Consider the following 16,234-nt stretch of genomic DNA (forward strand, 5'->3'; position numbering starts at 1 on the left):
TAATTTGATACACCTCTTTACAGAATTTCTGAATATTTAAGAGTTCAAAATTTTCAATGTAATAAAGTTTAACTCAATATACAAATGATACACGGTTTTGCATCTTTACCAAATTTTTGAGCTCAACTTTTATTTTTACCTACTTTTGGATGATAATACCCCAAATCCATTGGCTCAGGTAGCATTGGTCACAACAATTTGCAATGTGTACAGCACCATGTACACTGATGGTGCTATATAAATAATAATAATAATAATAATAATAATAATAATAATAATAATATTCACCATTTTGTTAATACAAAACTAAGGCATTTATATTTTTCAGACTGCAAACCTGTCTGTGCTTATCTGGGAGTAAGCTCCACCAAACCAAGTGGGCATTATTTTTCAGTAAACCTGCATAGAGTTCTTTTATGTAAACTGTCCTGGGAGATAGACAGACATTAACCCTAAAACAAGCAGGGGGTACCTGGGGTCAACCTCATACAGCCTGCCAGCTAATTCCTCAGGCCCCACAGCCCTCCCAGCAAGGAAAAACTTTTGCTTTTCTCCACTGGTCAGAGAGGGCTGAGAAAACTACGGAATGATTCACTCCTGTTTACTTCTGAGGAGACACGCAGAAGCCCTAGCCACCATAGCCAGTGGTGGGCTACAAGTTGCCCAAAATAAAATGATGCATTTTATGTGAAGGTTAGGTGTAACAAAACAAAACAGGTTAAGTATTGCATACATTTCAATTAACCCCAAAATTTCCAGGGTTTTCCGCTGAAAAGCCCTGGAAAAAAGATTTTTTTGCCCATGGTTTCAAACTCTCCTGAATTTTCGCATCTTTACTTATGGCCAAGAACTCTCTTCGTTCTATCTGAGAAGTAGTTTGTACAACTCAAGAACTTGTCTATCCCAAAAAGTAGACCCCACAAGATACCTCTTTACCTTGGTGCTTTAAATATCTACATATGGAAGTGACAGCTAAAAGACTCCTTGACTGGATGTGCTGCATGAGACCAAATTACTCTACACACCTGTTTCAACATTTTAATTTATAAAAGTTTACAATTAAATAATTTACATGTTTTATTTCCCACCCCAAACACACAGATTAGCAGTGAAATTATGTACAAGACCAACATTAAAATCAAGATTTGAAGAAAATGACACAGCCCGTGACAGAATAGCAGTTTAAATAAAACATGAATCAGATGTTGGTTTAAAACAAGAGCATCCCACAGGTTTGCTAAGGCAAAAATCTGTTCTTATCTTCACCAATTCCTTGATCAACCTTTGCTCTTCCCAATGCAACATCAACTGCTGCTCTGTCATGAAGTTTAAATCATGTATTTGTGCTCAGAGAACAAAAATTGCACCCAACTGTGTCGCGTAGAATGGTTCGTTTCCTCCATCCTTTCCCAGAGTGCCACCCCTGACCCTCCCGGGGTCTACATCTCATAGCATTACAGCATGGGCAGGTCTAGATTGAGCTCCAGTCAGGATCAATTGTCTCCACTTGTTTTCTTCCTCTACCAAGAGGTGACTTTTTGCAGTTGCCTTGTGATGGATTTTAAGCATCTGCCAGACATTCCTGTATAAGGGCAGGGCTCAAATGTAAGATTTCTAGTGTCTGAGAATGATTTGCATACTGAAGTATGTGCAAATTGTAATGTATGTGGAACTGCCAAAAAGCCAATCGTATAATCCCATCCTTCAAGTTCACTGAACCAAGTGGCCCAGGGATCTGTAAATAGGTCCATTTAACATTAGAATCATTGTTAGAAAACATTAAAACTGAAATAAAACAAACGTGATGAAGTTCGAGCTACTTAACACAACTTGATGACCAGCCGTGAGTCACTATACACAGATGGGACAATTCTTCCAAATTATGGCTTACTTCGGCCACAGCAGAGACAGAACATGTACACTGTCTGCTCTTTTTCTGACCCTAATCCTCAAAATCAGCAAGTACAAGAGTTACTGCCCGAGTTACTGGAAAGATAGCCACTTGGATATAGAGCAATCAACAGTCTCCTGACCCATTTGTAAAAAGCTGGTGCCACACAGAAAGACAATGTGATAGGATTGACCACACATCACAACTTCCTTGGCCAGGGCTGGCTGCCTCCTTTTGTCAATAAAGTAAGAGGTCATTCACAACAGTTCCTCCCTTACCTTGAAGAACAAGGTTCTTCTGAACACACTTTAAAAAATATACAGCTCTGTTCCTTGAAGTTTTGGCTTTAAGCGTGTGGCAGATTACAGGCAGGAAACAAAGGCTGATCTTATTGCAAGAGTCAGACGGCCAATACACTGAGAGATCTAGTGAGAAATATTCCAAGCCGGTAACTCTGCTTGGAGCCTTCATCATGATGGAAAGATGGCAGTACCTATACACACCTAGCAAGTCCTTACTATCATAGTATAGCAAAATTATTTCATATCTTAACCAATCAGTTGCTGTTCCTTTAAACTGATTTTAAAAATACTATGTAAACCATTTCTATGTTTACTCTCCAGGCCAAACCTAAGGAACAGTATTAAATTATATAAGACGAGCCATCTTAAAAGTGCAAAGCTAAGATTTGCCACCTTTTAAGATTATGTACAACACAAAATTGGCAGTTTAATTTTACTGACTCCCTGTGGATCACTCTCTATACAATGCACATAAGACACAAAGAAGTATTTTTAAAATCTCATTATGAAGGGGAACTCATTCTGGTTCTCCAAAGGTGACTTTCAGGGCAGGCCCATTCCAGAGGATCCGATCTCTTGGAGTTTTTGTGCAGATGAGTTGTTACTCTTTAAACTGGCCTTCCCTAACATGGTGCTCTCCGGATATTTTGGACTTCCATGCTCTTCAGCCAGCATGGCCAATGGTCGCGAATGCTGGGAGTTGTAGTCCAGCATACCCGGAGGGCATCAGTAGGGGAAGGCTGCTCCAAACTCCTGCTTAGAAGGACATTTCTGGGGCTGCCCAAGCCCTTATTTGTCGGAATCAGAGTCTGCTGCCTTCTACTCCGCAAGGTCAGTTCTCTACTACATGGCTACAATTCACAGCTACCGGCCCTGTTTAATTTCTAAGAGCAGATGGAATCCTGTCAAACAGAAATAATCCAAAAAGTTTTCAGGGGTAGATACTGAGAGTAACATGGGGCATTAACCTTTTGCATACAAATAAATACTTGTCTCACCCCAACCTGCTCCTTCCACATTACATAGCAAGCACAGCAAGGAGAGCAAAGCAGCCTCTCTGATCTGAACTATCACTGTTGATATCATCAGCTGCTACGGAAGGAGGCAGATGCACAATATGGGGTTTGGGATTAGGGAGGAAGGAAAACCAAATGCCAGTTTAAAACTGCATGCGTGTGTGTGTGTGTATGCAATTGCAGTGAACTCAGGAAAGCAGCCTGCATGTTATACACAGCCATTATTTATTTATTTAGTTTTTGCTGTTTAGGTATAGGGCTACAAGGGATACAGTACATTATCTCAAGCCCATTTCCCCCGTAATGGGAAAATTTATCAGAAATTATCACATTGCATTAAGCTGCACTTTGTGAAAGGGTCGACCGCTGCCCATCCCTGCCTTGACTGTTATGCCCTGATCCTTGACAACAGCAGGTTACAGGAACAATCCCTTTGGGAAAGCAATCTGTCTTCTGAAGGGCTCGCAATGATTTCAGCATTTAGGAGTAGGAAGATACAGCACAGGCATATACCAATGTGTACACACAGTATCTTGCTGCACAAAAGGTTTTCTCATTTTGTAACCAAACGTGTATTCTTTTCCTACAGAGGTGACATAGGAAGTCTGCCATTTTTAAGGACACTGACCTAGGGATGCAGGCACCAAGCCAAAGCATTTCTGCTAGAAAAACCATCTCAGTGAAGAATGATTGGATCTTAGACCCTCATGATACTTCCAAGCCACCAGAACCATTTTTAAGGCTGAGATTCTATTTTGCCCAACATTCCTCCATGGCTTAAGTATTTGAGCCCATGGCTTATGCATTCTGCAGGACAATATCTCCTGTGCCAAAGCTTATTTAAGCATATCCTAGGTCACTGAAGCTTTTCTCCCGATTTGATACTCTGCATTCAGATCAGCAAAGAAAACTGAGCTGTCCAATCCACGCAATAGTTTCTCCATGAGTCAGATGGAAAATATATTGTTCCCCATACAATTGCAACGCATGAAACATGTTGAATACATTTGACTCAGGTGGCATTCATGCCTTCTGGAGCAAACTTCTGATGTACTTGACCGAGGGAGAAGTAACTGCGTTTGGCTCTTCTTGCGGTGTACCATGGGAAGTGGACGGGGGGGAAAGAAAAGGGAAAGACAAGGCCCTTGAACAAATTTCAACCAGCTTTCTCCCCTGTGCCACTCATGGAATTTTGGAAGCCTCTCCTATTCAAAGTCAACACATATTTTAAAATATGTAAGGCAACATTCTATTCAACACAAAGTGCCAACTGGGGACTGGAATTCTAATAAAATAGTTGACTTTGGGTATCTGATGTCCATTTATCAATAGTCTTGAGGCCCAAGATAGGAGTTTATTTAGCTATCTTCTATCACTAGCATTCTTCAAAACAGGGTAGACATGCCCTTTAGTGGACATTTACAACAGCAGCAGGACAAAATAAAACAGACATCAGTAGTGCTCTTTGAAGAACAAGAATCACATTGGTGACATTCAGTGCATCCCTCGGCCTTGGGCTTGGGGATGCCCCGTCTTTTCACAAAACACACTATAAATATGGATAGATAAATTAAGAGGACAACATGGGAATAACTACTGAAAGGGACTTCCACAAAAATGCCAAAAGCCACCTTCATTCAGTTTTTCAGTCTCTGTCGATTGCACGGTTGCTACGGCGTAAAGGTGAGGATCATCCAGCTGATAACAAAATAGAAAAGGAAGATGGGATAGACAGCAAGGGCTTTGCGGTTTGGAGGCTGGCTGTCCGCTAGGAAGGCTGTTGATGCTGGAAAGAAACAGAAGGCTTGCTTCAAAACACTCGCTGCAAATATCAATCGAAGAGCAGAAGCTAAATATTTAGGTGAAGTCAGCTCATCAGATGCAGTCATCTTTCCTATTAGATTAAGTCAGCTGCCTTTACTCATTGGGAAACCTTTCCTTTGACAAGCAGAAAGAGATCACATACATTGGGGGAGTATCCAACTACGGCAATGCCACTACTGCTTATGAAACCAATGCTTGGGCAAAGGGAAGTTGGTGCATGCTAGCATAAGGAGAAACTAACTTAAGCAATGAGACTTCCCACATCTCCCCCCCCCCCCCCCGGAAGCCCCTTGCATGTACCACAGATCTGCTCCTCTACTGTCCATCATGAACTGAACAAAGCTGAAACTCTAAAGAGAAAAACCAACCAACCAAAAAATGCCCCTTTACAGATTGCATTCTCTCTACAGCAGTCATCTCATGTATACTGAAAAGCAGTTCCCACAAGCATCACTGCAAGCAATTCACCTTGGAAAACAAACAAGTGGAAAATGGATGGAAAGGTGCCAGTTAAACTCTAAGCCCGCTTACTTAAGCAGATAACTTCAGCTGTGGTCCTCAGTGCTTCAGCAAGGAACTGAAACAAGTGGGACATAATTCCAAATAAAGGAAGAGAATATACACCCCCGTTTACTTGGGATTTTATTCAATTATCATCAACATGCTTCTCCATAGCAGGAAACTTATCAAAAGCCAACTGTCCATAGAATGTTGCTCAAATGTGATTCTATCAAACAATTCAATGTCAGTGATTTGATCACACCAGTATATTTCTTTTCTTTCAACAAAAACGGTGCACGGTATTCCTGGGAGGACAATAAACAAAGAACTATCCCCGGGGGACAAACCAGTTGTTCTTTTGTCCAGTTCCCCGTCTCCCACAATTACTCTGAAGGCCTCAAGCTCCTGCAGCATAACTTCCAGGCCACCTGCTAGACTGCCACTTATTGAAAGCAGTAGCCACAATGAAGAACAGTTCTGATACTGGAGTCCTGCTGAACTCAATGGGACCTCAAGCGTGTGCACTCGGAAGCCACACGAGGCAGTTCTCGGATGCGTTCCATCTCAAACTCACCTAATGTTGACCAGACAAACATCGCTATCACTACCAAGAGGCGCACAATGAAGGTACCAGGCTTCGGGGATGCCATCAGCACAAGTCTGCAGACCAACAGAGCCACTGTCAAAGGCAGGATGCAATAGCCCAGAACACAAAGGCTCTGAAAGAAAGATCTTGGGGCAGGGGAAGGGAAGAGAGAGAAGACTTGGTAAATTCTGAAGTTGTGAGGTGGGGGATAGCCAACTCCTCAATTCCTAGAGGCCGCCTCTCTTTTCAGTAGGGCTGTGCACAGCCCTTCCACCCCGATTTGCTTTGGAGCTTCCGGAACGGCCCCAATTCGACTTGGGTGCTTTGGCCCCAGGACAACCCCAAAGTGGGCCAGCAATTGTGGGTTCCCGGGTGCATGCCATGCAGCTGCTCAGCAAACACCTGGGAAAACTGTAAAGGGCCATTTCTGTAGTTTGCAGACTTAGATGCAGGAAACTACAGAGCCCCCTTTTTCTTTGAAAATGGCAGTTCTCACTGAGGACATGTAGCTGCAGGATGGCTCGGGCAAGTCTCACAGGCAGGCAAGGGGGCTTTACCACTGCCACGGATCGGGCTGAAGCAATCCGAGGTGCTTGGGGCCTGGCTCGATCCGCTCAAGACCGCCTTGGCCCAATCCAGTGCCAATCTGGATTTGGATTGAAGTGGGTCGAATTGGGTCGGATCTGGGCTTAGAGATGTAAAATTTCCAGAAATTTTGGAGCCATGGGGAAAAAAATGCAATATTACCACTTGCTTGTCCTCGGTGCCCAGAAATTGTAATAATCTAATACTGTACATAGTTTTTAGAAAACATTTGGAGAAGTAAATATATGAACACCTTGTCTTAAACATTTTATTCATCATGCCAAAATAAAACATCCCGTAATCCGTTTTTCTTTTCTTTTTTCAATTTTTCAGAAAAAACCCAAAAAAGACTTAAAAAAAAGAAAGAAAGGAAAAAGCCATTCCCCCCCCCCCCCCGCCCCAATTTTTCCTGGTTTTTTTCTGGGCCTTCACATCTCTATCTGGGAATTGTCCCCGAGGCAGGGCACAGCCCTACTTTTCAGAACAATATTTGCTTCCCAAGTTGCCCCCCTCATGAATGGTCAGGCTTCATAATGAAGCTAACACCATCTGGCATCAAGCACACTACTAAAGGGAAGGATATAAATATTAAAACGATAAGCAAATCTGTCTATTTACATATTGCACACAAAATCCACACACTGAAGTGTAGAATTCCTCTGTTTCTTACAACTGATAATATGTTCCTTTTCTCATATGAATAAAGATGCACAAAAGCCTTTTGCTGACACAGTTAAAATGTTTTGGAGATCCAGAGCCCAGAACAAACGTGCTTTGCACACATGATGCGTATTGCATCATGGCCATATCCATTGGCCATTTCTGTTTTGGAGGACTTGGCAGACCCTGATGCATTAGTTCTGGCCTTGATTTACAAGCTTACAACAGGAAGGAAGAATTTTTACTCCCAGAGCACCCCACACATCCTCATCGTCTGAGATAGCTTCGTTGCACAAGAAAACTGTTAGCACATCAGTCTACATGTGCAGATGAACGTTTTTAAAAGGAGCATCTGCAGAACAACCCTGGAACCTCATCTCTACCCCATGTTCCAGGAGAACATTTTTATATCAAAATTCCACTAGACACTCACATGGTTCCTCCAAGCAGCTTGGAATTTAGTGTAATGACAACTGCTCCAAACCAAATGATAACAAACACTTCTGCAAACTGAGGCCCTCGGTCTTCTGTTTTATCTGCTGCGCCTCCCTGAAGCATTCTAGGAAGAAGAAAAGGAGAAACCAATCAACGCAAAATGAACGGTACATCTTTTATATTTCATGTTCCTTCTCTCCCACCTTCCAGGTCTTCTCCCCCCACTGCAATCAGTGCAGAAGTGCTTGAGACCCAAAGGACCTCCAGGTGGCGTGTGGGAACCTCCGAGCCTACAGAACATTGTTAGAGCAACTGCCTGCAAGCAGATGGTCCTGGACCATCTTGAGAGCTGGATCAAAGAATGTAGGTTCAGGGTTCTATGCAAGCCAATAGCATGATAACCATTTAAGTATGTAATTTCTGTTTTACTAGTGTGACACTGTACTACAACAAATCCTACAACAATCTTATTTGTTATAATCTTATAACAAATAATCCTATAACAACCCCTGGGTAATTTGAGGCTTTTAAACTCTCCAATAAGCCATGGTGCACAGGTTTGGACGATATGATGAGCCAGGCGGTGATCATGCAAATTGCACCCGGTATGTACCACGACTCACAAGCTACTGGGGTTTGCTTAAGCCACAGTGGGTTTTGATCACCCAAACCAGGTCACTATCTCAAGCAGATCACAGGAGATTAAAGTGCAATGTCTTTTCTATAGTAGAAAGCAAATTGATGACAAACATATATGCTAAATAGCTGCTCCCCAGAGTGTTTAGAGTTTAGAGTTATTCCAGCAGAGGTTCTACAGCAATTCTGGCCTCTCCCCCAATGAACAAAATAGTAGCAAAGATTGAGTGGGGGAGGAACACAGATACTTGCTATTTACTGTTTTACTCTGTACAGCACCATGTACATTGATGGTGCTATATAAATAATAATAATAATAATAATAATAATAATAATAATAATAATAATAATACTTACAGTGCAAGTAACACACACAAGATTAATGGTCCCCATAAATCCCCTGCAAGGAAGGAAAGAAAACAATACATATTGATGATTGTTCTCTAACCAAAGCAAAAGCAGAACCTGTCTTCTTTCCCCGAGCCACGCAATACCTCCACATTAATCTTATAGGTTGCTTTTCCCCAAACGTCACAGACAATTATTTTCATACCATATGCCATTCCAATCCTGAAGTTAGCCCACCAAACATTCCACACTGTCTCAAGATAGAGTACAGGACGAAGGGATGCTGTAGGGTGAACTTCTAGCAATGCTTTCGGTCAATTTAATGAGAGGAAAGGATTTCAGATTTACTTCCACAGTTTTCATAGTTTTGAAACTATTTTAGTACTTACAGTCTCTCAGAAGGGCACTGCTCTTTTTGGGATACATGACATGGATAAATTTCTTCCCAACAGCTTTTAGATCTCGCATCTGAAAAGTCCAAGCAATTATCTACGTTACAACAAAGGTTTTTAATAAAGAGGACACTTCGATAAGATGGCAGCCAGATTTACATTAACAAGCTGCAGACACACTAAACCCAAAGTAAGATCTGTGATGCACCTGTCTTTCCACTGATTCCTGCAGCAGGGTCAAGCATGACTTCAAATTCCTAGGTGCCAGTCCTGTGCCAGGATGGGAAACAGCAGCAACAAGGTTCTTAAGCACCACATTTCCAGCCTTGCTCGTGAAGATGCCGTCTGCTACACACCCACTGAAACTGGGCAATGTGCCAGAGATCGCGACACAGGAATGAATAATAAGGAAATACATCTTTCGCCTGAAGGGGCCATGCAATTTAGCACCGAAGGCGATGTCTGGCAACTCAGAGATGGCTGTTTTAAGATATTTATCTTAAGTAAACAATTTCTATCCCTCTGGCTCACCTTTGACAAGATACTTACAACTGTATCCTTAACTGGCTCATCCAGCGTGGAGTAGTCTTCATCAGGGGAATGAGCTCCCACAGGAACTGTAATTTCTCCTTCCACAGGAATATCTTCTGATATGGACACATCTGCAAGACCTGCAAACTAAAAGGTTCCCAACAACTAAGTGTTTAGTCAGCTATGTCTGAAAGTCAATTAATAAGAAATATGGCTGGAGTAGGATTAGATGATTTTCTTCATATATTTGCACTTCAGAAGGTTTTTCAATCTGAAGAAAAGCAACTCGCTACTCCAGCTTTCCCCAACTAGGTGCAATCCAGATGTGTTGGACTACAACTGAAAATTTGAAGGTAACACTTTGTGCATCTGATGAAGTAGACAGTGGCTGACTTCAGACGACACGTTTATCAACTGGGTGTGGGTGTGCGTAATAGGAACAGAATGGGAAACAACCGATGATTAACGTGTCAGCCGAACTCAGCCGAAGTCCTTGAAAAGTTATGCCAGAATAAATTTGTTAAGACTTTAAGGTGCCACAAAACTCTTTGTTGGGAATTACTGGTTGATTTCTGGATGAGCAGCATTGGATCAGGAGTGAGTTCTGACTCTCAAATTGTTTTAACAATAGCAATAAAAATGACCTCATCACCACACACCACCAATTAAGCTTCTGACATAAGAAGGCCTGGGAGAAATCAGGATGGAAAAAATAAACATATAATGTTGGAGAAAATTAATATTTGGAGAAATATTAATATTTTCCCCATTTTTTTTTACATATTTCAGCGATAGGAATCTTTCCTTTCCTGATGCATCCATAAACTGACCAAAACAGATAAGCTGTACAATGTTTGGTAAGACAATTGTTTTCAGTTTAAATTCTTGGGTTTAGTTTTAGGAAAGGATCAATAGGCCTTGGTAACCAGCTACTTTTGTTTTCGCCTTGCAGGTCTGAATGGAATAATTAAGCTATTCAAAATTGTCTTCGTTTTTGGCTATAATGTTGAATGATTTCTTATCCAAGTGACGAAGACCCTTGCGGTGGAAATGCATATGGGCAGGCGGATGTATATAGCCTTACATACAATCAGTAGAAGAAGTGGTATGTGTAGTTTATATCAGAATATTTATTTATTTATTTATTACATTTCTATACCGCCCAATAGCCGGAGCTCTCTGGGCGGTTCACAAAAATTAAAACCATTCAAAGTATAAAACAACAGTATAAAACCATAAATAAATGAGCTTTTACATTGTATTTTATATTATGGTTTTATACTGTTTTATATTTTGAATGGTTTTAATTTTTGTGAACCGCCCAGAGAGCTCCGGCTATTGGGCAGTATAGAAATGTAATAAATAAATAAATAAATAAATAAAATAAAATACAATACAATATAAAAGCTCAACCAGATAAAAACAGCAGCAATGCAAAATTACAAATTTAACAATAAGAATAAGAACTAAGTTGGAGGGAAGTAAATAGTGGGGTCCCACAGGGATCGGTAATTGGGACGAATTCTTTTCAACTTGTTCATAAATGGTCTGGAATTAGGAGTGAGCAGTGAAGTGGCCAAGTTTGCTGACAACACCAAATTATTTAAGATTGTTAAAAACGCAAAAGAATTGTGAAGAGCTCCAGTGGGATCTCTCCAAGCTAGGAGAGTGGGCATCTAAATGGCAGATGCAGTTCAATGTAAGCAAGTGTAAGGTGATGCACGTTGGGGCAAAAAAAACCCAACTTCAAGTATAACCTAATGGGATCTGAGCTGGCGGTGACTGAACAAGAAAGATATCTTGGGATTGTGGTGGACAGCTCGATGAAGATGTCCACCCAGTGTGTGGCCACTGTAAAGAAGGTAATCTCCATGGTAGGCATTATAAGAAAAGATGAGAATAAACCGGCCAGTATCGTACTGCCCTTATACAAATCTATGGTGCGACCAACACTTAAAATACTGTGTACAGTTCTGGTCACCACACCTAAAAAAGGATAGTATAAAACTGGAAAAAGTGCAGAAAAGAGCAACTAAAATGTTTAAGGGGCTGGAGTATCTCCCCTATGAGGGAAGGTTACATCAACTGGGATTGTTTAGCTTGGAAAAAATGGGGCTAAGGGGAGACATGACAGAGGTGTACAAAATTATGCCTGGTATGGAGAATGTGGATAGGAAGACATTTTTCTCCCTCTCTCAAAATACTAGAACCTGGGGTCATTTCCCATGAAGCTGATTGGTGGGAGATCCAGGACAAATAAAAGGAAATACTTCTTCACACAGCACATAGTTAAATTATTGAACTCACTATCACAAGATGTAGTGATGGCCACCAATCTGGATGGCTTTAAAAGGGGGTTGGATAAATTCCTGAAGGCAAAGGCTATCGATGGCTACTAGCCCTGATGGTTGTGTGCTATATCCAGTATTTGAGGTAATAAGCCTGTGTCCTCCGGTTGCTGGGGAGCATGGGTAGGAGGGTGCTGTTGCACCATGTCCTGCTTGTTCATAGCTAGTTGGCCACCATGTGAACAGAGTGTTGGATTAGATGCACCCTTGCTCTGATCCAGTATGGCTCTTCTTATGTTCTTATGTTCTTAAGGAGTCCAAAAGGTAACAACAATCAAACAAAAGCAGCTGGTTATCAAGGTCCTATTGGTCCTTCCCTAAAATTAAACACAAGAATTTACAATTGTTTTACCAAACATTAACTCTTGTACAGCTTATCTGTGTTGGTCAGTTTATGGATGCATCAGGAAAGGAAGGGGGACAATACGTTAAAAAAAAGGGGGGCAGACATACCATGTTAATTTATGTTATGTGTTAAATCATTAAAACTTTAAATTATTAAGTGCTTTAATAATTTAATTATTTTTATGCTTTAACAGTATAGATCAGTTGTTTCATTAAATTTTCGTCTCAGTGTGCCCACCTTGCAATGCAGGGCTTTCCTTAAAGCCCTTCGTGCCTTGTGGCACCAGCCAGGCGCAGGGACCTTTCCTGCGCCCCCTGCGCAGCATCTGCTCCCTGGGGGGGGGGGTTCCCTCCCTCCTTCTGCGCAGCGAGGAGCGCAGGGCCAGCGGCCTATTGCGAGAGCCAGGCAAGGCTGCCTCAAACGAGCAGGCAGGCAGGCAATAATTCCCTCACAATTCATGCCTGCCTTTACTGAGCCGCAGCGATCCTACACAAGAGAAGACCTCCCCCCAAATCAGAAGTAGGGACGGGAGCGCTACGCTGGATCGGGCCAAGGGCCCCCCCCGGCCCAGGCGCGCGGGGCGGCTGAAGGCGGCCGGGCACGGAGGGCCTCCGGGGCGGCGAAGAGTCCCTCCTGCCGCTGGCAACGCCGCCCCCTCCGCGTGGCGCGCGCCTTCCTCCAGCCGTGCGGGGCTGCAACTCCCAGCCCAACACCGAGGCCAGAGGAGCGTCCGCGTCAGGGCCGTCCTCGAGCGGGCGTCTTGTGGCGGGGAGTTCCGTCGCTTCACGCCGCGGGGGAAGAAGAGCCCGGGGTCGCCGCGGCCCCACCCAGCCCCTCTCCGGACGCCGGCAGCCGCCCCCCGCCCCGCCCCGCCCCGCCCCGCGTACCCACCAGCGGCTTCGTGGCTCCCTCGGGGCCCCCCGCCGCCTCCTCGGCCGCCGCCATCTTGGCTCCGCCGCCCAGCACCGACGTGGAGTCGCAGCCCACAGCTCGACGTCATCAGCGCGCGCCGAAGCGGGAAGGGCGGCTGGCGGAGATGACGTGGCCCAGCTTGATCCCGCCCCCAGCCCTTGACAGGCAGCGGCGGGATTTCGCTCCGCCTTCTCCAGTTTGCAGGACGGGGCGCGCCTTTAGCCCCCAAAGCGCAGTCTTCGCGGGGCCCGGGGGGGGGGAGGGAGGGGCCCCCTTTCTCTCTCTCTCTCCCCCCCCGCCATAAGCCTCCGCGGGGGCTCCACGCCCCGCAACGCCCCCCGCCTTGGGCCCAGGCCCTGGGGCTGCGGTTCCTCCCCGGCGGATTTTTGGGGGGGGAGGGGAGGGGGACACCCCCCCAAAAAAAAACATGGCCCAGAAAACCACGATAAAAAGGGCTCGATGAAGGTCGTGATGGCAGCTGTGAAGGCGGGGGGAGGGGAGGCGCCCCCTCCCCATTAAACAACAGGTTTGTTCCCAGTTTGGGGGGAGGTCAGAGGTCGAGCCGTAAGAAAGGCCTTTCCCTCGAAGGGGGCTAAGGACAAACCTGTTGTTTTATGGGAGGGAGGGAGGGAAGGAAGGAAGGAAGGGGGCTGGTGGGGGTGACCCACGTGGGCCTGCCTGAAACAACTGGGAGACAGAAATCTTTGGCTATCTACTAAAAATTAGGGCTGTGCACAGACCCCCCCCCCCCAAAAAAAAACACTTCGTGGCCCGATCCAGAACTTTCGATCTGCTTCGGGTCGATCCGAACCTTCCCCGCTCCACGGAGCGAGATCCGGAGGGGCAGATCGAGATTTTGGGCCCCCCCTTCCCTACGGCAGAGGCAGGTAAGTGGTGGCAAAATGGGGGCTGAATAAGCCCCCTCCCCCCTTACCTGCCTCCGCACAGACTGCGGCAGAGCCAGGTAAGCCACCTTCCCCCCCCCCACTTACCTGTCTCCATCATAGTCCAGTGCCGGCTTCAACTGAGGCCTCAGTTGAAGCCGGGGCCGGACGCAGGTAAGCCCCCCTCCCTGGCTCCAGCGCCGCACGGACTGCAGCGGTGCCAGGTGAGCCCCCCTCCCCCTTACCTGCGTTCGGAACTCCAGATGGAGGCGAACCGCTTCACCTCGATCTGCAGCTGCCCCGACCCGATTCGGATCCACCTTTGTCAGAGGCAGATCGGGTCGCTCCGCTTCAGATTCGCAATCCGAATTGGAGCGGAGCACAGCCCTACTAAAAATCACTACAAACCTGCGGGTCAGGACTACCTTCTGCTAACAACTCTTGCATTACTGATGTCATCTTACGATGAAGAGACACCTAACAGTATTTTTAACCCTCAGATCCTTGTTCTAGCCTCAGTGGCTGTCAAGAACAGGCTGATCTCTCTCGATCTCTCTCTCTCTCTCCATGTTTACTTAACAATTGCAAACTCCCGCTCTCCCACTGGAAGCCCTGTTGTTTTTATGGACCTTTGGGACACTGTAGGATAGGCATTATTATACAGGGAGGGGAGGAAATGTTATAGAAAACAAATGACATTCTTTTATTTCTTAATTGCAAATACAAAACATTAAACACGAAAAGTTTAGGGGAATCACAAATTAAGCCCTGAATTTCCCCCAGCAAAATAAAAGAGGGATCCCAGAAACCCAACTGTTAAAAAATAACATTTCAATTTACTTTGTAAGCAATGTAGAACTTACAAAAATATAAATAACATACTCATAGTTACTGTTTTCTCAAAAATAACTTACAGTGAAGAAATACAAACTCTTTATGAACTTCCAACGGAAATCCCTGGCTTCAATATAACAACTAAAAAAAAAAGAAAACTTGGGGGGGGGGAGAAGTGTTTCTTCTATGGAATCCAACAGATTCCATTTAACCACCAAATTTCCCACCACACTGGCTGATATTTATTAAAACTGTAACAAGGTATAAGCAAGAATTTAATCCTGTTATTTTGAAATGTTTGTATTTTAGGTGTCTAGAGATTATTGTTGATAAACTTGCACCTCATCTAGACACCTATGCTAACATAGACACCTATGCTAACAATCTGTTGCGTTAAGATGGGCAGAGCAACCCAGCTGCCTGAGTGGAGCCTCCACTGCATCCGTCCAAAGCCCTGCTGGCCTCAGGCCATTCTTCCTTCCTTCCTTCCTCTTCCAGGGTATTTTAAAACCTATTTGTCTCCCATGGCAAGCAATGACAGGGGAATTATTTATGCCAGCTTTGTGGCTGGCATGAATTCTCTCTCCCTGTCCAGGGGGCATGTGTGGGGACTGAGAGGGCTTTCACGCCCCCAATTTGCTCCCTCTTTACCAACATCAAAGAGGTAAGTGATGCAGAACTTTCTGTGGGAGCCGCGAGGGGGTCACGAGCTCCCTCTCCACCCTCAGAGGGGGAGATGCCAACAGTCCCATGGCCCCTGGAACGCCCTCTCAAGGGCCGTACAATTGCAGGAGAAATTAATTTAAACACTCTTTAAAATGTGGCCTCACTCATGATCCTTGTGAGAGGCATCTTGCATCATACACGTCTGCTTGGGGAAAAAACAGAAACACTGCTTGGTTTGAGGTCAGTAGAGCTTTGAACAGTCAATGAATAATGAAGAATTCACTCAGTGCATTATGTAAAAAAAACCATCCCAATTTCAGAGGATTTCATTAAACATCTATATTAAAGGTTATACAAGCATGCATTTAATTATCAGAACATGTACTTAAATTTCACTGAAATCAGTAGTCCTCAACCTGTCACTCCCTTCCATGGATTGATCCTGCAGTTTTCTGATGGCAGACTCATAGAATGCTGTGTTGGAAAAACAGACAGACATCAGACATGCCATCAGATTCCGAGTGACTGCATGAATTG

At 44.3% G+C, this 16,234-nt stretch overlaps 1 protein-coding gene across 1 annotated transcript; it reads right to left on the reverse strand.

Moving 5' to 3' along the window:
* Window positions 1-1,024: 1,024 nt before the first annotated feature.
* On the reverse strand, window positions 1,025-13,371 carry YIPF6 (Yip1 domain family member 6). Its single transcript, XM_063141654.1, has 7 exons — window positions 13,293-13,371; window positions 9,726-9,854; window positions 9,174-9,252; window positions 8,794-8,836; window positions 7,799-7,924; window positions 6,109-6,266; window positions 1,025-4,995 (listed from the first exon to the last, which is right to left on the reverse strand). Exons 1-7 carry the CDS (start codon window positions 13,344-13,346, stop codon window positions 4,880-4,882), a joined length of 705 nt encoding a protein of 234 aa, XP_062997724.1. The 5' UTR covers window positions 13,347-13,371; the 3' UTR covers window positions 1,025-4,879.
* Between the last annotated feature and the right edge of the window lie 2,863 nt (window positions 13,372-16,234).

Source organism: Elgaria multicarinata, chromosome 15, assembly GCF_023053635.1.
Source record: "Elgaria multicarinata webbii isolate HBS135686 ecotype San Diego chromosome 15, rElgMul1.1.pri, whole genome shotgun sequence".
NCBI classification, from domain to species: Eukaryota; Metazoa; Chordata; class Lepidosauria; order Squamata; family Anguidae; genus Elgaria; species Elgaria multicarinata.

What these genes read in the sequence shown, in the direction of transcription:
- YIPF6 (XM_063141654.1), bottom strand. Translation starts at nt 13,346, where the DNA reads ATGGCGGCGGCCGAGGAGGCGGCGGGGGGCCCCGAGGGAGCCACGAAG. An exon ending in CAGTGCCCTTCTGAGAGACT is followed by an intron (nt 8,837 to 9,173) that starts GTAAGTACTAAA and finishes CCTTCCTTGCAG; the next exon opens with GGGATTTATGGGGACCATTA. An exon ending in TTGTGTGTGTTACTTGCACT is followed by an intron (nt 7,925 to 8,793) that starts GTAAGTATTATT and finishes TCTTCTTCCTAG; the next exon opens with AATGCTTCAGGGAGGCGCAG.